The 20,666-nt window shown below is 46.5% G+C and overlaps 1 protein-coding gene across 1 annotated transcript; it reads left to right on the forward strand.

Moving 5' to 3' along the window:
- Positions 1 to 4,389: 4,389 nt before the first annotated feature.
- LOC126048854 (OX-2 membrane glycoprotein-like) lies at positions 4,390 to 13,890 on the forward strand. The gene is made up of 5 exons (XM_049824321.1): positions 4,390 to 4,774; positions 6,338 to 6,673; positions 11,779 to 12,090; positions 12,627 to 12,772; positions 13,697 to 13,890. Exons 1-5 carry the CDS (start codon positions 4,684 to 4,686, stop codon positions 13,799 to 13,801), a joined length of 990 nt encoding a protein of 329 aa, XP_049680278.1. The 5' UTR covers positions 4,390 to 4,683; the 3' UTR covers positions 13,802 to 13,890.
- Positions 13,891 to 20,666: the final 6,776 nt, after the last annotated feature.

Below are 20,666 nucleotides of genomic sequence, written 5' to 3' on the forward strand. Positions count from 1 at the left end.
GAGCCTACAGATGAAGTCATGTCTCTCAAAATCATCCTGAGGCGATACTCTTTGACTTACTAAGAACCATATTGTTCATCTTAATTTGCTTGCTAAATTATCTTTGTTTAATCAAGAGGCTTCTCATGGTCCCTTAAGGCCGATTCATTATACACATCATTGCTCCTGTTTTTCATAAAATCACTCCCTCAGCCCTCTTGTTTAGTAATTAAGTATAAAATGGTATTGAACCTACCTCATTTTTGGTAGGCAGTTTCCCATCCTTCCACTGGCTCTCTGTACGCTTGGGTAGCCAATTTTGGTGTGGTTTCTCTGCTGGCTGAACTGTTTTCTGTACTGGCTGTGTTACAGAATGTGAAGCTCAGTGACCAAAGAGGCTCATTGTCTCCCACACAGTAAGTGTATGCAGCACCCAGATAATGTGCACCTAAAAAAACCCCAAACCCCAAACCTCCACCGCAGGCAAGCACTGACGAGTGGGGGTGGGAGAGGAAAGGGGGAGGAATGGATAAATGACGTGGCTTCCTGGCGTGCTTGGGCTGCCAATGGTGTGCTGGTGCTGGTGGCTTCCATGAAGAGGCTAATGGGTTGCAGCATGGCCTCCTTCTAGGATCCTTCAACTGAAATAGCAACTTGGAGTGCTCTCAGCGAGAGGAAACCACATGCCTGGTCATCTTGCTCTTCTGAGAAATGGTGCGACGAACAGAATAGTAAAAGCCAAACCTTTCAAACCCCAACAAGGCACAGCCTTTGCAACTGAAGCTTTCCAATGCAATCTGGTTTTGCTTCCTCCTCTCCCTTTTGCCTTTTTTTTTAATCCCTTTTTCTTCCTTCTGAGCAACAAGGAAGAGGAAAAATAGAAGAACCAGAAATACAATTTGCAGGGCTGATGGTTCAGGGCATAAGTATATTTTAATTCACGCATTGAAGTTGTGGTGTCTTGCTGGAAAAGAAAAAAAAAAAAAAAATCTCTGTAAGACTTCAGGTGTCTGCAGAAATTTCATCAAAACACAGAGGTGAAAAGTGACAGGTGGTTAACTGGACAGTGCCACGTGTGCTGTCCACCAGTAACATGTGGTTTTGCAGATAGATGTACATCACCGCAAGCTAGATCTCAGCGAAGCAGCCCAGCTCGCCTCCTTCATTTCTCTTTTGCAGTTTGCTAGGCAGTCCCACACCAGATTTCAGCACTGGCAGCTGTAATTCGCAGTCCTTTACTGCAGCCGACGGCAGTGTGGTAGCGGAGGGAGGGAGCCCAGCTTGGGAAGAGATCACAGATCAAATACCTCCAAGTCAAACACGAACAAGGATAAACAGCTGTGGCTGTGTACAAGCTACCCTTGTGCCATCTGATCTAAAACTTGTTCACAAACATGACACTTAGTCTGTAACCCTGCCCAAATGAGCATCACCTGGTCCTGCAGCAGCCTTTGGCTACTGACTGCAGGTCCTGCCACAGCCGGCCCCGATGCAGCGACGCAGGCTGGACTGTACTTCGGTAGATGCAGCTACTGCCTTTACCCCAGTGTAGTACAGCTCTCCAAATCTAGCCGCGATGCAGAGGGATTTGCTGTATGCCGGCATTATTTACAAACATGTTATAAAGTGCCAGGCTTGTTCAATTGCATTTGACAAGCTGCTTCCCTATAGTGATACCTACTACTAGTACTGATGGACCAACCTCCAAAAGTCATTACAATTCAGCAGCGGATGAAACCGTCTCCGTCTGTTTTGTTCTCTTTACAGGCATTACCTTGAGAGGTGGCGCTGAATCCTGCTGCCGAGGTAGGCAGCTACCTGGTTGTTACCCTGGGTTTGGATGGCTGAAAACCCAATGTTTTAGCTTGATGGTTGACAAGATAATGTTTTAGACTACAATTGTGCCTGAGTGGCTCCCGTCGGCAACGTTTTCCAGAAGTTCAAGTATGTGATTTATCAATATTATTAGTCACTTGGGCTCTGTGGAAATGTTGTCATTTAGTGACTGTGCAATTAATTCTTGTATCTCCTTTTTTTGTTTTACTGGGAACTAGAGAGACCATGCTAGTGCAGCAGAAAGGAAGGGAAGAATGTGAATCACTGGGCTTTTCAAGCAGTGATTGCAGAACTATCTTCTGCCTAATTTGTTCTCCAGCTTATACTGGCTTTGGAAAGTGCCTGAAGCTCAGGCATGGTGTGCAAATCTCAGAAGTGAAGCTGTTGTGCACCTGAAGCAGGCGAGCATGGGAACTGACTGACAAGCAAGGAGGAGGTCTGTAATCCACCAAAAGTCTGTGCAAAGACAAACAGACCAGGAACTGTCTGAATAAATGCACTTAAAGATGAACTCACAGAATAAAAATAAGTAGAGGGGTTAATGAGTGGACCTCACATTCCCGCCTGCCTTATGTTTTAGAGTAATGAATCAGCTGCTGACGTTGACTGGTACCTGGAGGAAGGGGGGAGGTCAGAAAAAGATGCTGCAGCAGTTGGATGTGCATGCAGACGCCCACGCACGTGGGCTGGGAGGGAGATCCCTTCATGCCCAGGGTCCCTGTGGTGTCAGGAGAGCGGCAGAGCCTGGAAGGAGCAGCCAACGTACGTGGCTCTTTTTATCAACAGGAAGGGGATGCTGTAAACAATTTAAAGTCAACGTGGTTTTCCAACTGCAACAGCCACCTCTATCCTTTGCTTGGATGTTGCTAAGGGTGAAGGATTGGTCTTTATTGAAAGGTGTTTGCTGTAGCAGCACCCAGGTTTTCAGGGCTGTTTGGAAGGACTTTTGGAAGATTAGAGCGTTTCTGGCAGAAAATAAAACGGTTACAGCTGACAAGAACATTTCCTATGACAGAAAAATACATCAACTGGGTTTGCAGTTCTTTTTTAAATCAAGTGCAGTTCCGTTTGTGGTCGCTAAGTGGTGAAGTTCAGCTATAAGGACTTCATCAACAGTGTCTGCAAGCTTGTGGGAAGTTCTATTAATCTTCTGTTTCAAAATTGTAGCAGGGCTAAGGTGAGGACACCAGCAAAGCTTGGAGTGAATCTCTGCGTAGGTCTTGTGCCCTGCTAGGAGGCTTTGGTGCAAAAGGACGTAGTTTCAGCAAATCTTCAATGTTTTTTTTCAGGTTTGGAAGTTCTGAGATGCTGACAAGCAGAAATTAAATGTTTGCTGGTGAATCTCCGTTTCAAGGTTGGCAGTTTTCTCTCTGACTTAGTCCAGAGCCTGTTGGAGTTATTTGCGTTGCTTAATAGCTGTAAAATGGTCTGGCAAACCCCACAGGAACTGTTTTTCATTGAGTTCACTTTTTGGTCAGGCCAGAATGCCCTTTGAGAAACCTTGCAGGAAAATGCAACTATGAAAATAACTCAAGGAAAGGAAAATGAGATGTGATACCTCGAAGGAAAAAGACAATAATATGAAGCAATCGCAGTTTGCAGAGTGACGGGAATGAATGATTGAACCTACTCAAAAGCACATCTGAAATGTTTCTTCAGAGGAATACTGACACTTGAGCTGTTTCTATTTTCAGATAATTAATTACCACTTGGTAGAAGAGAAGGAACTGCGTATGTGTAAGCATGTCTGAGAATGTGGGGGGTTTTTGTCACGTTATGATTTCGGCCTGTTGGCTTCCCCCAACCTATTTGCATGATTCAAGGTAAATCTGTGCAGCAATTCAACTAAAAGAAAACATTTTTAGTGCAATTATAGTCATTTGGAGCGGTAAGACTTTGCAAAAACGTAAGCCACCTAATCAGAAAGCTGAAACAAGAAACACAGTTTACCAGTACAAGTTTGATTAGCAAATGAGGTCTCGCTGCCTGGTTACCCCACCGCGCGGCGTGTGAGGGACCTGTGGGCTGAGGGCTTTGTTGGTTTCAGCAACGTGATCACAGCTGGCAGAAAAAGAGAAACACAGACCTAAAAATGAGAAAGCAAGAAGGCACAAAAACAATGACTCAAAATGGCCGCGTGATCTACTTTTATGTCGCTTCAGGTGAGGGCAGAGGGGAAGGGCGCGCTTGCGGGACGGCAGCCCTGTCTTTCCAAGGAGCAGGGCTGAGGAAGGAGCATGGGCCTGTGGAGATGGGGGCAGCTTCAATGGGGGAGAGGGGAGACCAAGGTTCTGCTTTTTCCCTGAGGTGACTTATGACCTAGGTCCTGGGTTGGGTGCTTGGTTTCCTCTGGTCTCCTTACCCGGAAAAAAACTTGTGTTACAGCAGCGTCAACAGCTCCTGGTTTACACATGGGGTGCAGATCCCCAACTGGGTCCTCTGAGTTCCATACTGGGGACATTTGTGCTACTCGTTACAGCGTGACTATTGACCTGGGCTTCTTTCCCTGAGCTCAGGTCAGGGCCCGGGTGGCCTCTCCTCCTGCCCCCCGCAGACGTTGGGTGCTCAGCCAGCTTAGAAATCTGGGCTTGTATTTAGGCACTCGCAAAAACCTAACCTTATGGAAAAGGCGCTTGTGAAAACCCCCGCCTCATAACCCGTTACCCCTGTCCATCTAGCAGCCCAGCTGGGAAATCTTCAGTTTCTGGCTCTGACATTTGTTGTCATGTCCCCTGAAATTTTTGTTATTCAGCTAAGTGCCAGAGGGGCAGGAGGTTTTTACGAGGTGCCTCTTACCGTACGCCTCACTGTAGGGGGAATGTCCCTACAGTAAGAGTGAAGTGTATAAAAAAGGGGAAGCCGCGCTCAATGGATCAGTCGCTCGCTCGTCTCACTGAGGACACAGCTAAGATGATGGTCGCTTGTCTGCTCCTCTTCAGTGTCTGGACCGTTGCGTCAGGTAACTCCCTTGTCTGTCTGTCTGTCTGTGTCGTTATCATAATGGCATGAGGGACCTCGGTGGCCCTGCCAGCCTGGTGCTGTGCTGCTGGGTGCTGGGGCTTCAGACGTGTCGCTGCTGGTTGCGTTGACAGCATCCTCTCCTTAATTTACCACTAGTGTATTTATAAGCTGCAGCCAGGTGTAGGAATTTATTGCAGTTTGCAGATCATAACCCAGGCGAATGTCCAAACGCTTCCAATGACCTGTATGACTGAGGTTTGATTTCATCTCCTGTTGTGGCTGGGATTTGGGTCAGAGTATGGCACTGATTTGCTTTAGCCAGGGCAGAGTTATTTGCAGTGATGGACACGGTGCTTGCAGGTCTCTGCTCAGGCCGCTAAAAGCGCAGGTGTGTTACATTTGGGTTTGTAATTAAAAATCATGTAGAAAAGCCTGAATTTGTTTCAAACTCGCTTCCATGGCCATAGTTTGTATTCTGACTATGGCACTACTGAGCTCTGAAAAGCGAAATGACTGGCACAGCTTCACAGCTGGCTTCTTGGTCTCCGGCAGAGATCTGTCTGGCCATGGCCACAGCCATGGAGGGGGCAGGACCTGGGAGAGCTTTGTCAGGCAGGTTATCCAGGTGTACCTTGGGGAACTGCAGACAGCCTCACTCCTCTTTAAAGCCTGCAAAGATACTTCCATTTCTTGTAAATTGAATTATACGTTTGCAGTGCTATAACTGTTCCTGCCGACATCTCCCTTCCTATGCTGATGTACACAAACTTTAAAAACTATTATCCTAAGAGGACTGTGGAGCTGAGCTGTCAAACCTGGGAGCATCCATTTTGCTTGCCTGTCCCCTTAATAGTTTTTCCACATGTGTCTGTGAATTGGAAGAGGAGACTGATTTTTTTTTTTTTTTTTCTTTTCCCAGGAGATCTTTAATACCAGGGCATTTATGCTATGAAAGTTTTCTGTCTGTGGACCTTCAGCAGGGTCTCAGCTGCTTCCCAGCTGCAAAGCCTCAAGCCTGAGATAGGAGGATGGATGCAGTTTGCCTCTGCTCCTCCCTGCCTTGCTTTTTCCTTCTGGTTTTCTCCTCTCTTGTCGGTCTCTGACAAGTGTGTGTGCATGATGTGTAGTGATACACGTAATAATTTTTAGCAGCTTTACTGATTTGCTTCTCTCTGCACCGGCAGGAGTACTCAGAGAGCCGTCTGGTTATTAGCATGGCTGAGCATTTTGGGAGCTTCTCCACGGGTGCCTATGGGATAACAGTCTTAGCAGACAGAAATCAATTTCTCCCGGCACCATAGCTGCCTTTCTTGGTGCTGCTCTCTGCAGCACAGATACCAGGCATGCAAGGTGCTTTGTGTGAGAGGTGTCGGGTCCAGCAAAAATCTCGGGGCAGTTCTCTGGAGCTGTGTTTTCACTTTTTCCCTGGATGGAGGGGCAGAGAGACCCTCCAGAGCTGCTCTGCTCGGGAGTGAGGGCAAAGGGCTGGGGGGCTTCTGAGGGGGGTGGGTTGCAGGAGGGTGGTGAGAAATGCTGAGTGTGGCACCTGCTTCTCCCCCAGGCTCTGTGCAGGTGATGCACACAACGGTCCCGTCGGTCCGGGTGGGAGGAAACGTTACTTTTTCATGCCGGTTGGTCACAAAAGAAGATGTGCTACAGGTGACCTGGCAGAAGGAGACAGACGGGGCTGAAGACAACATAGCGACTTATAGTATGATGAACGGCCAAAAGATAGCAAAGGGCTATGTCGGTCACGTGAGCTTTGCCCACACCGAGTTACAAGTCTCAGCCATCTCCCTTCATGCTGTCACCCTCCAAGATGAAGGATGCTACAAGTGCATCTTCAACACATTCCCCCTGGGGGCTGTCTCCGGCAGGATGTGTCTCAAGGTTTACGGTAAGGCATCTTAACTGCGTACGGGCTGTCACCTGAGGACCAAGTCATTTTCCCTGGGAAAAACCTTCCCTGACCACTGGTCATTGCTAAATTGCTGCAGGAAAGGTAGCTCAGCTTCCTCTCTAGCTCTCCCTCCCTCTCTGGTTTTACCTCTGATGGGAAACCAGCGTTCAACAGTTCTTCAATTTTCTTCCTCTTTAAATCAACAACAGCAAGATCCAAAAGCTGATGTGTAACCCAGGACTTCCTCCAAGTTTCCCTGGCCGTGTGCTGTGCTGACAGCTGGCCCGCCGCAACCATGAACACCATGCTCCTCTGCTTCCTTTCGCTGCTGCTTTTGCCTCCTAAGCCTAGAAATCAGGCACTTTTTTCTTACTCTGCCTTTGGTCTTAGAAAAATTCGAGGTATTCAAAAGGCAGAGAGGCATATGCATGACCAGAGTATCTGGAAGCTGATTTTGAAGCTATAGTAAAAATGACAATAGGTAGCCTGGGCTCAGGAAAGGGTTGAAAAAAAAAAAAAAAAAAGGCTGAAATACAGCACAGCTTGTGGGCTTTGCCGCATGAATATCTTGTGCAGGCCAGCATCAATTAGCTTCAAGAAGAGAGTTAAAACAAATCATGAGTTGAGGTAGCAATATTTGACACCTCCATACAAAATCATCAGCTAGCAAGTGCAAGCTGAAATATAGACAAATAGATGAACTCAAAAGGAGCAAGAGTGAAAAGCTGTTTATCTTCTGAGAGAGGTTCTTGGTTTTCTGCCAGTGAGAAAGCCGAGACATTAAACATGCCCTAAGGACACCCTGTGGGCTCCTGACTTTCTCATCAGTGACTCTGCTGTGGGGATGTTGGCCAAAGATCATGTCCCATGTGGAAAATATCAGTGTCTGGGACCTGCTGCTGGTGATATGATCCCTGCAGAGTATTTTGTTTATCCTTAGTACCTTCTGCTGACAAAGACACAGACGCATATGCCCACACACATACCCACATGCCAAGAGTCCTCTGCGTGGAAAACAAAATGTCCCTGGCTTATAGGGGAAAGACGACCTAAGCAATAGGGGAAGGAGGGGAGACGGAGGGCAGGAAATACAAGGGAAAACCAAGCCTGGAACAAGAGCTCTTTCTCCTCTTTCTTGGGAAAGCTTCCAGAGCAGAAAAGAGAAATTAGGAGAAATTCACTCAGTAGTTCAGATATGAAGAGGAAGGTAATCCTTCAGCCAGCCAGCCATTCAGAGGGTAAATACTGATTATACATTACAGAAAAACATGGAAGTGCCTTGTAGAGGGATCCCATTCTTGTTTATCATGAAAATCTAAACACGGAGTTAGATTCGTTTTGTTGTTTGGTTTGGTTTGGTTTTTTATTCAAGTGGGGAAAATACTTCCCAAAATCACCAACCTTGTGGCTATGATTCATCCTTTAGCAGAGCAGTACTTTAAAAAACAAATGGTTTTCTGCTGTTACACACATTCCCATTAGCATCTCTTCCTGCATCTCAGATGAAAAATACATCAGCTGAGAAGAGTTTCACTTCTCTCAGGTAGGCACGAGCCCACTGCTCCTGCTGCCCCAGCGTGGGCTTGTAGGCCACTGCCAGGGGCTGGCTCACCGCAGTCATGGTGGCTTCCCTGAAATATGCTTTATCGAACATGTCCTGGAGGGTCACCATGAATAAACTAAGCGTTTGGCACTGTGACAGAAGATTTCGGTTAACATGTGGTGTACTTCATCGAAGCTAATTTATGCAATGCTACTTAAAAGCCACAGTCTTACTCCTTTATTCCCCAACTCATAATGATGGGAACAACTTGTCTGAACAAGCCCAGAGGACTCCTGGGACGGAGTGTGAAGCCAGCAGGAATCTCCCAAGGCTCAGGGATTCAGGGCAAGGTGAGCAAGTCAGAGTCACCAGCTGAAAATGAAACGCTGCCATGTCTTTGCCCTCAAGTGGGGACTGCCAGGGAGTTTACAAGCTGGTAATTGCCCGATTACAACAGCCTTCGGGAGAGGGGCTGTTCCAGGACAGGCACCCTTGCTGCGTAATGAGGGGAAGTGAAACGCTGTAAGAACTGGGTACAACACTGTGAAAAAAGAAACAGGTATGACTGGAGGAATCTCAGTCCTGCCTGGCTGAAAACACCAAACCCAAGAAGCAGCAGAAATTTCCTACCCTGTAGCAAAACGCATTTTGGAACAGAATAGTTTCAAGTGTGCTCGGCAGGTCTCTTTTGAACAGCCTGCTCCCCTTCCCCCTCCATTTTGCTTTGGAAATGTTTTGCCGACCTTCAGCACCAAAGACGATGAGAATGAGACCCAGGAAGAGGATTGACTGAGCAGATACGGAGAAAGGGGATGTGCTACACGAGAATGGGCAAGACTTGCTGGGTCACAAAATTCCCCGGGCATTTGCTGGGCCCTCTTCAGAGACTTTCTGCCTTCATTGCGGATAGCACCATTCACCTGGAAGTCTCAAGCCCAGAGGAAAAATGCCATCACTATTTCTTAGGCAGGGAAACCGAGGCACAATATTGCTAGTGAACTCCCCTATGGCTGGAAAAGGCTTTCCGTCAGCACAAGGCATACTGTAATTCCTAACATTTTTTATCAGTCTCTCTGAGACCACTGTCAAGCCTTTAAATATAAAAAGCACATCATGACCTGACAGTCCCCCTTTAATTACAGAAGGTCATTACAGATAATCAAATCTGATGTACTTCTCCAGAAAGTCCCATTTTCAAATACCTAGGAACACTGCCACAGCTTGAATTCGGGAACATTTGCATTACTGCTCTGCAAGAGCTACTAAAGCAAGTACTTGCGCACAACATCCCTTGTAGGTACTTTTTCACTGGAAACAAATATTTTGACGAAAGGCAAAAGAAGCAGTTAATTTAAGTGTATGCATCAAACATCAACAGTGGGCACATGCTAACAAACAGTGTAGCAGGACTTTACTGCAAAAGCAAGCACTTAGAGGTTTTGACTGCATCTATTGCAGACGCTTGCAGAGGGGAAGCTCAACCCCACAGGGTTTTTTTCACATGATACGCATTCCTTGGGGTCCAATGTGAGAAGAGAGGACTGCTTAGTCAGAAGAAGAGCAGATGTGGAGAGTGTGTGTGTTTCTGCCAAGATACTAAGCAGTTTTTCTCATCCCTTCTGGAAACATCTGTGACAGCTTTCCTTTACTGCTTTTGGATGTTGCAACCTAATATTTGAAGTTAATGCTGGGGGTGGATATGTTATTTTTATGCATCCCGTGAGTGAAAGAAGAAGTTCAGAGATCATTTATTAATCAAAACATAAACTGCTTGTGACACTTGTCTTTTCATATATGGGAGATTTTGAGAAGTTCCAGCTGAAATCCCCCTACATGCTTTTCCTGTTGCTCTCAAAGCAACACTAGCAGCTTTCATCAACTCTGTGGGGTTTGAGTTTCTGCTCATGGGTGACACAAAAAATGAGAAATACCCACTTTTTTTTTTTTCTTCTAGGCAGGCACAACCATAGTAAATAAATAAGGTTCAACCATAAAAAAAAAAAAAAAAAAAAAAAAGAAAGAAAGAAAGAAAAGAAAAACTGATGGTATACAATTTCTTGTTTCCACCCTCTGGCAGTTATGGCTTGGAAGATCCAGACAACCTCGTGAGATGCATCTGGAATTGTACCAGGAGGTTATAGGCATTATGATGCATCTGGCACAAGTCTTTTCCCCCTTTCACAGGATCATTCGGTGTCCGCTATACCACGTTCACGTGCAAATATTCATTTACCTCCCAAAAGGAAAAAGAATCATTTTTTCCTAAGAAGACTAAACAGATTTTTTTTGTTGTTTAAAACTAGGATCAGTAAATGATAGTGATATGTTTGCTATTGTCGGGACAATAATTAATTTCAGCATCAATATTGTGCCCACCATTGTTATTTTTTCTATATAAATAGTAATATACACATGGAGTACCGCTAAATATAGTAATAGATACTTTTTTAATCAGAGGGCATTCATATTAACTCAGACTTGCATGAAACTCGAATTGCTACTGCACTTAAATGGTTTTTAAAAAGTAGTATTCTCAGAAACAAGGACCTAGAAGTAGAGTGTGGTTTGGACCCCTATACCACCAGCACATGTACTGAAGTAGAAGGCAGGCTGGTGAGCTGCTATACAGAAACCTGTGGATCGCACTCTTGGCCTGAGCAAACTGAACTAATTAGACTGGCTTTGAGCAGGTGTTTGGACTAGATGACCTCCAGAGGTCCTTTCTGACCTGAATTATGGTATGATTTTATGGCTGATACCCAGGTTGAAAACAGCTTCCTGCACTCCTCCCCTTTCTTTATTCATTGCAAATACTGTTTGTATAACTAGGAATCAACAAGCAGGCTTCATGCAAGTGAGTAAGCATGAATGAAGCCTGTAATTCATCCTTCTTGCTGACTAAGGCTAAATGTGATAGCATCCACAAATCTTCTAGGGTGAGAAGGAGTTCAGGAGAAATGATCTTTAGTGAAGGTTTTGAGGGATATTGTGAAACCCCCAAAACCCAACAGTAGAGGGAAGAAAGCTGTACAAGCCCAAAACCTCCACAGGTAAAATCCTGCGGCGTAACCACATACAAATTCACTCTTACTGTCTTGCATAAATAGATGCATTTAGTCCTTTGGTCCACAAGCCTACACATCTCAAACAGCAGTAAAGCTAATCCTGCAGATACGTGTAAGGGAAAAAACCAAGAATTTTGACTCATTGAAGCAGTTCAGCCCTTTCAGAGGAAGGAGGACGCGTGGTTTCATGGTTTGACTCCCTGTTGCTTTTTACTCGTTCACAACGACTTCTCAGTTGGGATGCTGCAGCGCTGCTGTTAATAACAGAATTAAAACACGGATGCTTCTACATTCTTGTCCTTTGTTTTTGCCAAGCTCTTCATTTCCAGACTGCTGCCCGATCACTTCCATGTTTATTTGTCACTGCTAGGGCTTTGGGGAGGGGGAGGCAAGATTAGATATCAAGGTCGTTCTCCAACATAACGGTAAATACAGATGCTTTTTGCTCAAATGTGAGCAGAAAGCAACAGATTTTGTCACTTTGTGTTTTACAGCCATCTCGGACCCCAAAGTGGAGGCTAAGCTCATACCCAGTCCAGACAAAGCTGAGGACTCTGAGAAAGTGGTGGGGATGAGCTGCTCAGCAACAGGGAAGCCAGCTCCAAAAATCACCTGGCACCTTCCCAGCATCCTGCAGCAGAAACCGAGGGAGTACCACATCAAGCTCGGCAACGAGACTGTGACCGTCATCAGCAATTTCACCCATGCCAACCCCAAAATCCTCCAGGAGCACCCCATTGCCTGTGTGATCCAACACCCCTCTCTAAACGTGACCCTGGTCCTGCCGACGGACAGCCTGGAGCAGGGTCAGTATGAAACCTTGCTCCTGTCCTGGAGTGGGGAGGACATGGCAAAACACCTCCTCGGGCAGATCAGGAAAATCCTCAGAGGGTTGGGGGCAGGTGGGGAAGGCACCTGGAAAAGCAGCCGGGGCTGGGCTTGGGAAGTGTGGAGGAGGTGCCGGGGAGCATCCAGACACCCGCGGGCAATGGCATACAATGTCTTACAGCTCATCATGTCCCCTTCACGCCGTGACGTGCCCCCACTTCCCCGCCTCTGCCAAGGACTCGCAGGGTTTCTCTGTCGCATAGCCCGACACGCCAACAAGACGTGCCGACTTTGGGTAGCTAGGAGGGACTGGGTGTCGCACGGCCAACCGCGGCATCAGACCCCACGCACCGGTCTGCTGGCAGTGCCGCTTGTGTGCGCCCTGGCACGCGCTCCCAGTGTCCCTGTTCACCCCGTCTCACCTCGGGGGACTGGCCAAGGGATGTCTGAAAGGGGTTAGGGGTTGTTTTATCTTCTTCATGCACAAACTGAGTACCCGCCGCTTTCCCCACAGGTCCAGACAGCAGCGTGGCACCGGCCATTGCCATTGCAGTGGGGGTGCTGGTCACCCTCACTTCCCTCCTCCTTCTCGCCTGCCTCCTCCGTCGCTGCCTCAGGCACCTGCGTGACCCAGAGAGAAACCCAGCCCGGCCGTGCTGGGTAGGTCTGCCTTTCCCCGGGGTGCTGCAGGGTTCTCCCCCACCGGTCACAGGGCTCCATGCTGGGACACGGCTCTGCCCGGCCACCCCAGGGCTGGCTGCGTGCTGCCCAGCCCCAGCTGCACCTGGGTGGGAGAGGGACAAAGACGTTAACCCCCAACCAGACGGCTGGGTAGCAGCACGCTGGGAAGGGGAAACCCGAACACGCTTAGCCAGGCCTCTAATTGCCCGGCAGTGATGACAGAAACCATTCCCAATGGCAAGGCGTGCTGCGGGGGCAGCGTCGCTCTCTTACTATATTTATCCACAAAATAGTTGTGCAAGCAGTGGCCATACCCTTGTGCCATTCTTCTGCATCTCTTAAAATAACCTCGCCCTGGCACAGCCAGTGCAGCTTGTGGAGGAAGCGGCTTCGAGGATGTGTCTCACACAAAACGGGGTGTTAGAGGAAAAGCGTGCCTCTGGGAGGAGAGCCTGGGGTGCCACATGGCAGCAGGGGCTGAGGTGCTGCTGGTTGTCCACTGAGGCCGTCCTGATGCAGGGGGTGAAGGTTGCAAGCTCGAGGCGGGGGTAAACCGAGCGAGGTAGCATCGTCTCAGAAAATCACAGCCCAGTTTTGTGCTGAAGGCACCGCAGCCTCCTTGCGGGATATGCCCAGAGCATGCACCCTGAATTCTGATGAGTGTTCTGGAGAAAAAGAAGCAGTGGAAAAAAATGCGATACATGTCTTCTGTGGGTGCCATGCCTCTAGGTCCAAGCTGGAGCCTGCTGGGGGATTGCGAGGGGAAAACTTTAGTCTCCCCTCACACAGAGAGACGCAAGGACCCATTCAGTAACACAAATAGCCCGTATCTTTACCCCCACACTTAAAACATCCATATATTTTGAAGAAGACAAAAAAATCCAACAACCTCTCTTTTGTTAGGTCCTTCCTGCCTGTACTAAGGCCAAGAAGTGCGGGCAGTATGGTGCTGCGGGCAGGCAGGCTCCCGCAATGCCCCCCAGCCCCGACCCGCTGCTGAACACCTGAGCACCTGCCTGCCCTACCCGTGCAAGAGAGAAACGTCTTACAACGGTACCTTGGGCTTCCAAGCAAACCTGCTGTGACTCACTCCAAGAGAAATACAAAAAAGGACGATTTATAATAGATGTTTATTTATTTTGTTACACTATAATATTCCGTTTTGTAGAAAAAAAGCTGTGAAGTATTTATTTGAGACTCAGGCTGACTGTGTGGGTCTGCATAATGAAACTGATGTTTTGTATTTTCTGGGGGTTTGAATGTTATGTTTATTCCTTTCCGATATTTTAACGTTGCAAGCTTAAAACTGGGTGGGGGATTGTCTGAAAGAGGGCAGCATTATGTAGGGGTGATGGCCTGGGTGGTGTCACTGATGGGCCAAAGGAGACCCTGGCCAGGAGCTGGGGTGCAGACAACCCATGGAGCAGCCTAGCACGCTGCGGTGAGCTTTGGGTGTCGAACCTGTTCCCCAAAGGGCACGAGAGATCAGGCCAAGGCTGCAGCCAGCCTGAACTTGTAACCCAGGAGCCAAGAGCAACAGGCTTCAAGCCAGGAGTCATCAGGCATGAGGAAGTTACCAACTCCAACTTTCACCAACCTTTCCTAGAAAGTAATAAAAAAAGCAACAGGCACGTAGCTGTTTCCTTCTCCTCTTTTCTGCTGTGGTTTCCACTGCTCCCTTCTTAATTTCCCTAATCCATCACAGCTGTCTGTGTGTTTCCAGGTTTCCCACCTGCCTGCTGGAGGCAGTAGGGAAATAAAAGGGCAGTTGGAGGGGCAGTAGGCTGTCTGGTGAATTCTGTGTATATCATGGTGTAGTGGCAGTTCAGTGCAGTCCAGTGCAGTGGGAAGAGGGAGGCTGGTAGGAGCAAGGAGGTGGGTGCTGCATGTGGGCAGATATACGCCAGCGCAGGGCAACAAGTGTTACCTATTGCTAAAATTCATTGCTTATAACCTGTAGGTCAGATCTGAGCAGTTCTCCTGTAATTCTCTGAAAACCACCCCATGCCCATGAAATCTTTCCTTGTAGACCCAGGGAAGGAGAAGTAAACCTACCTGGCTGGTGTGGTCTTGTGGGCAGCATGAAGACAGCCAGTCCCGGCTGTTTCTTCTCCTCCTGGCTTCCCAGACCGAGTGCATGTCGTCTGGTTTTTTTCCTTGCCCATCTATTCCAGATGAATTAGGCTGAGCTGTAGTCAAAAAGCCAAGTAACCTAAAATGAAAGCGAGTAGGTGAGTTGACAATTAATAAACCCAGTCCTTGCCATAAAATGCCTTTTTTTAGGCTCCTTAATGCTTAGTAATGCACAGCTGGTGAGAGTGGAGAAAGGGCAACTGGCTGCAACTGTCACAATCAGGAATTTTTCTCCTGAGCCCTATAATTGTCAAAGGCAGAAGCTGTGTTTTGTCCAAGCTTTCCCACCATTGCAGCACAATTTCCTCCTCCCCTGTGAGGGAAGGGGCTGGGGGTGAAGCAGGTTTTCCCCTGCGGTGGGTGGTTGGTGGGGGCAGGATGCGGGCAAGGCTCAGCCCCCGGCCCTCCTCCCGAACACGCTGTGCAGTGGCAGTCCTCGCCACTCCGCAAGGTCCACGCTTGCGCTTCAGGGGGGGTTTGGAGAGGATTTTTTTGAGTTTTAAGAGCAGGTTTCCACTAATGTTTAAAGTAACGGGTCTTTTTTTAAAAAGGAGAAATGAGTCTCTTGCAGAAACAGGGAGTCTGGACACAGGAAATGAAAAGGATTTTCTAGAGGGAAGAGAGAAAAGCACAAAGCTGGCAAGAAACCTTTATAAACCCAGGAAGGTTGCAGAGATTACCTATTGGTATTTTCTATAAGCTGATCACCTGGAGTAGGCGAAAGCAGAGTTTGGAGTCATGAAAGTATCTGTTTACGTGCAGGACTGTAATTTGTTTTACTATTTAGCTGAATGTTGAATCGTGAAAAGCTTTTGTAGGTTTCTGCTTACGAGCACGATAGGACTAGGACTAGAGACAGAGTGAGAGAGGAGGATGTGGTAGCTTACAAGCAAAATACTGTAAAAGAAAGGAAGACATTACCAATTTATTTGTCTTTTGCAGTACTGGAATGAGAATAGCAAATGACATCCAAAGGCAGAACGCTTAAAACCCATACATGTATTTGCCTTCATGCTATACAAAGCCAGCTACTGAATTGCAATGCCACAAAATGCTATATGCTAGTGCTGTGGAGTTTGGCTTCATATAGCAATGAAATGAGCGTAAGCTGACAGACTATCTACAATTAACTGGCTGTTAGCTGGAAAAAAAAGAGCACGAAATAGATATAAACCACCTTTCAGGGAACAAAGACGCGCATGACTGAGGGGATCCGAAGTTTTTACTGTGGGTGAATAACATCTTAACTGCTGTTCTGAGGTTTCTTTGTGATTATCTTGTGCTAGTCTGTCCAGTTACCTCTGTTAACACTTTGGCAGTAATTCTTTGGAGGTTATATTGCAGATGGGTTTAAACAGATAATTAGTATTTATTTTAATAAATAGTATCTAGGCTATGAAAAGTGGCAAATTTTGAATAGGTCTTGAGACCTAAAAAATAAAACTGGTAAGAAATTAAAGTGGAATGGACTGCTCTATTTTGCTGCTCCGATATGAATGTTATGAAGCAGGTTAACTTTGTCAGTAAACGGAAGCAGAGCACATTTTCAGAGTTTACTCTACAGGAATGTTCTGAGCTGCTATTGCTACCACCAAAAAAAAAAAAAGAAAAAGCAAACCACAAAAAAACTAGGTTTTTGCCTGTCTTGTGGCTGGGCAGTTGTTGGTCTGACCCAACCCTGCCTTCGGCCACCTCCTGTCCCTGCAACTTGTCCAGCCCAGGGCAACAGTGGTGTAAATGCAGGGCATCGTTTTTTCCTAATAGACAGAAAGAGGGCAAGCTGGGGATGCCACCTTCCTGCTTGCCTCTTACTTGGGTAAAACTGGCTCTGGGTAATGTGTTTCCCTCTGCAAAGCAAATGGGACTATTTAGCCTGTACCTCTTGGCTCTGGAATCCTTTGATCTTGACATTAGCCAGCTAGGGTTAAGTGTTTAACTCCTGTAGGACCTTAAGACAGTGTCCTTTCTGATGGTCTATTTTATATTTATATATATTGGTATATAACAAAGGGTCCTCAGGCTGTATAAAATGTCCAGGGTCCTGTTTTGGCATGCCAGGCTGTTTCAGAGATGTACTGTGTTGGTATTTTTCTCTGCCTGGGTACTAGGTTCCCGGTTCTAAGAGAGCAGTAAGGTGTAAAGGAATCGACCCGACAGCTCTGGCTGAAGATGTGACTTTGAAATGTAGCTGAAATGCTGCCCTTAGATGTTTTACAAGTCACTGACTGAGATAGGAAGAATATTCTTTTTCTGAAACCATTGTTGGCAGAGGCATAGACTAAATCCACACAGTGAAAAGGAACTTTGTTTTGGTGATAGAAGATTGAAAGCATCACTCATCATTCTCCCTTGTGTGACCCTGGGGGAATGATTCATCTACTAAATACCGCACCAGTAAATTTTGTTATGAACTCAGACATGGAAGAAAATATAAACTATTGTTTTTCATTCAGTTTTCAGCACTGAGCCCCTGCAAGTCAGCTGAAATAAGAGAATTGCACTAATTGAGTGCATTTTTCTCTTTCATAAATGAGACTACCAAACCAGGCAGATAAAAATCAAGCATATTCTTGTTTTCACTCTTAGTATACCAGAAATTACTCATATTCTGGAAGCCATACAAAGGGCCCTCTCATATCTCCGCTGCTTTCATCTTTGCTCATATAAAGCTGTGTGTGAAAGAAGCACTGAACTCTTGTCCAGGCTGTTTGTGGATGGACTCTGTTGTAGTCTGCTCAGCTTTGAAAAAGGCCACCTGAAATTTCTGGGAAGCCTGAGGGAATCCTCGGTCTGAGACCCACACACAATACAAACACAGTTTTGACTTCCCTAACTTGTCAGAAGCTGCAGTGCTTAATCATCCTAAGGAAAAACAAAGATAAGGCAGCTTGTGTAGTAAAAGAGCACTTGAAATTGTACACAAAAGACTAAGATGCAATGAAAACCTTGTAGAAAAAAAACCCTACACTTTCAGACTAAAAATTAGAGGTTTTTTTTAAATCAGAATATTTTATTTTATGCTATCCTTCAAATAAATTACAGAACATCCAGCATCTCATCATGAACACTGAGGGTTATATTTTAGGCTTAAAGAAACCAATTTGTCTTGAGCTTGCCTCGTCTACAGGAATGTAGCTATTTTCATAAGTGAGATCGTGGTGGTTTTTTAGCTGCCCTTCAGCTGAGTAAAAAGAAATATCCTTGCTACTGGTGTTTCTCAAAATACCAGAGCATATACGCGAAGAGGAGAAAAGGAGGAATGTCCTAGTATAGTTTTCTGAAGATCTTTGTATATCTATTTCAGAACAGTTTAATTTTAAGGGTATTAAATGTAGGCTGTGTCCTTTCTAGAAAGGATTTATTAATAGAAGCAAGGTGTCAGTTCTCTACTCAATGCTTCTGTATCTATTTATAATGTCAACAGTTCTTTCTGAAAATCTTTATTGTAAAGATTTCTGACCACGTCAAGACGATCAGAAAGCATTCCTTAGAGCCTAGATCTGGCTGCACAGGGAAAACAAGACCTCGCTGTGTCACCAACAAAGTGCTGAGCTCCCTGCAGGCTCCTCTGGGGTGGAAACCTTCTGACTAGGGTGCAAAAGAAGGGGGGCTGAATCCTGGGTCAGGTAATAACATCCCAGCCTGAAGCGGGGTAATGCACCAGACTCTCCAGTGGGCTCTGGCCCAGCAGAAGGAACTTGCGGTCATTATTCAGTTTTAACTCATCTAGTCTCAGGTTTGTGACTCTCTATCATTCTGCTGTGGAACTGGCAGACATGGATTTGGAGGCCAACTTGGAAAAACTGAAGCCAGAAGCTGCCAAGAAACAGCACCAGTCATCACTAGTGGGACAGATGCTTTTCCTGAAAGGTGAGCAAGAAGGTCTGTGGACCCTCTGCTTGATTCTCTACAGCTTCCTTCATTCCCTTAGCACATTTCTTCTTCCCTCACTCTTTTTCTTGTCTGTGGGATCCAGACCCGATATTGTACTATCAACCAGTGCAACACCTCTGCTACAAACAACAGAAAGTTTGTCCTTTGCTTTGCTGTTACCCATGTTACTATATGACCCAGCCATGTAGTTTGCCTCTCCTGATCTGAGGTTGTTTCCTTTCTCTGATGTTATTCCATCTCATCACACCTTTGAAGATGCTGTCCTTTTGCCCGGATCACCCCTCCCTGCTGGGCACTCCTTGCCTTTCCCCATCGAGGGTTGTCACAAGGGCTGAGCTGGGAAGTGGGAGTTTGGGAGGAAGGAGGGAAGGAGAAGGCACCAGGGCAAAAGGGAATACGCAGAGCCTGAGGGCAGTGGAAGGGGCTCTAAGCGGAGCCAAATGTGGGAATGATTTCCCCAGGAAATCTTTCAGGTTGGCAATTTGTTAGAAAACAAGTCGTTAGGACTTGGCTGCTTCCAGGAGAAATACTTCTCACAAGATTAGCTTTGCAATGAGAATGTTTTCTGGGATTTATACCGCTCTGTGGCCTCTTAGTTCCGCAGAGCATTAGCAGACTAATTGGCCTGAGAAGTTCGGTCAGTTTGACAACCGAGCCACAGAGAACACGTGCCAAGAGCCTGGGAAAAGGAATTTGAGGAGCGCTTGGAAAGCGTACCACTTAAGTGCATGAGCAAGTGTCCTGTTTTGCAAAGTCGGCACAGTTAATTAGCAATGGCTGGTCTCTTTTTGCCCCTGGATTGGTGCTGGCTGGTGTATGACATGAGACCAGCTAGGGCTAATGCAGCCAGGGAAGGAGAGGGCTGGGCACAGCAGGGAGCTGCTGCTCTGGAAGGCAGGTGGCACTGGGTATTGCACTCCACGGTCCCCAGTTGGTTTCTGATCAAAAGTGTAAAATCTCCAGAACTTCCTAACTCAAGCGAACATGCTACCAACAGGAGACAAGGCGGGGGGGAACCCTTTCAGTGATAGCCTTCTCTCAGAGTGTCTGCACGGCGTTTGCCAGGCTTATGTCTGCCCTTCTCAGCTCAGCAGCCAGTGTGTCTGGGCTTGCAGCCAGGAGTGAGCCAACATGTCCCTTCCTCCCCACCCTTTCATCTACAGGAGCAGGGTGCCCCTTGGTCTTCAGCAGAACTGAGAACAAGAAACGTGAACCAACAGAAAGGGGGAGAAAATACAGTGCTATAAAACCGCTGATGAACTGTCTTTCTTTTCATTAGTAATTCTCCTCTTTGGCATCGGTGGAAATAGCAAAACTAAAGCCTGAAAAAGAGAGTGGCCCCCAGAAAGTTGTCTTTTCAATTTAATCCTAGGGCAATTCTACAGACTTTATGGTGGGTTTTTTTCTTCAGAAAATAAGAATTAATTAAAGTCAGACTCTCCAGTACTTACAGTCCAAACATGGTGCTTTATCTGAAAAGTTGAAAGCATTGAGGTCTGTCTTGGATAGGCAGTCCTCCAGGATAGTTCTTTTTAAACAAACAACTGCATCTTCCAGGGCCTTTGATAAAATGCCTGAATAAAGAAAACCAGCCAGTTTCTTTCAGTGTGCAAAGTTCAGGAACCACATAAAGCAAAAGTTAGGGAGGAGGGATGTGGGAAACAATGTAAGAAGTTGAACAGATTCTGTTTTGATAATCTGACTTGTTACTAGGACCTTTTAAAGGTGCAAGTGCTATTTTTTCTGCTCTTTTTTTGTATGTGAGCAGGTGGGAGCATGTTTTGTCCCACAGTATGCAGTTGGCCAGTAGGATCCTTGCCTGGATAAAAAAGCAGTGAAATTCAGG

Source organism: Accipiter gentilis, chromosome 21 (genome assembly GCF_929443795.1).
Source record: "Accipiter gentilis chromosome 21, bAccGen1.1, whole genome shotgun sequence".
NCBI classification, from domain to species: Eukaryota; Metazoa; Chordata; class Aves; order Accipitriformes; family Accipitridae; genus Astur; species Astur gentilis.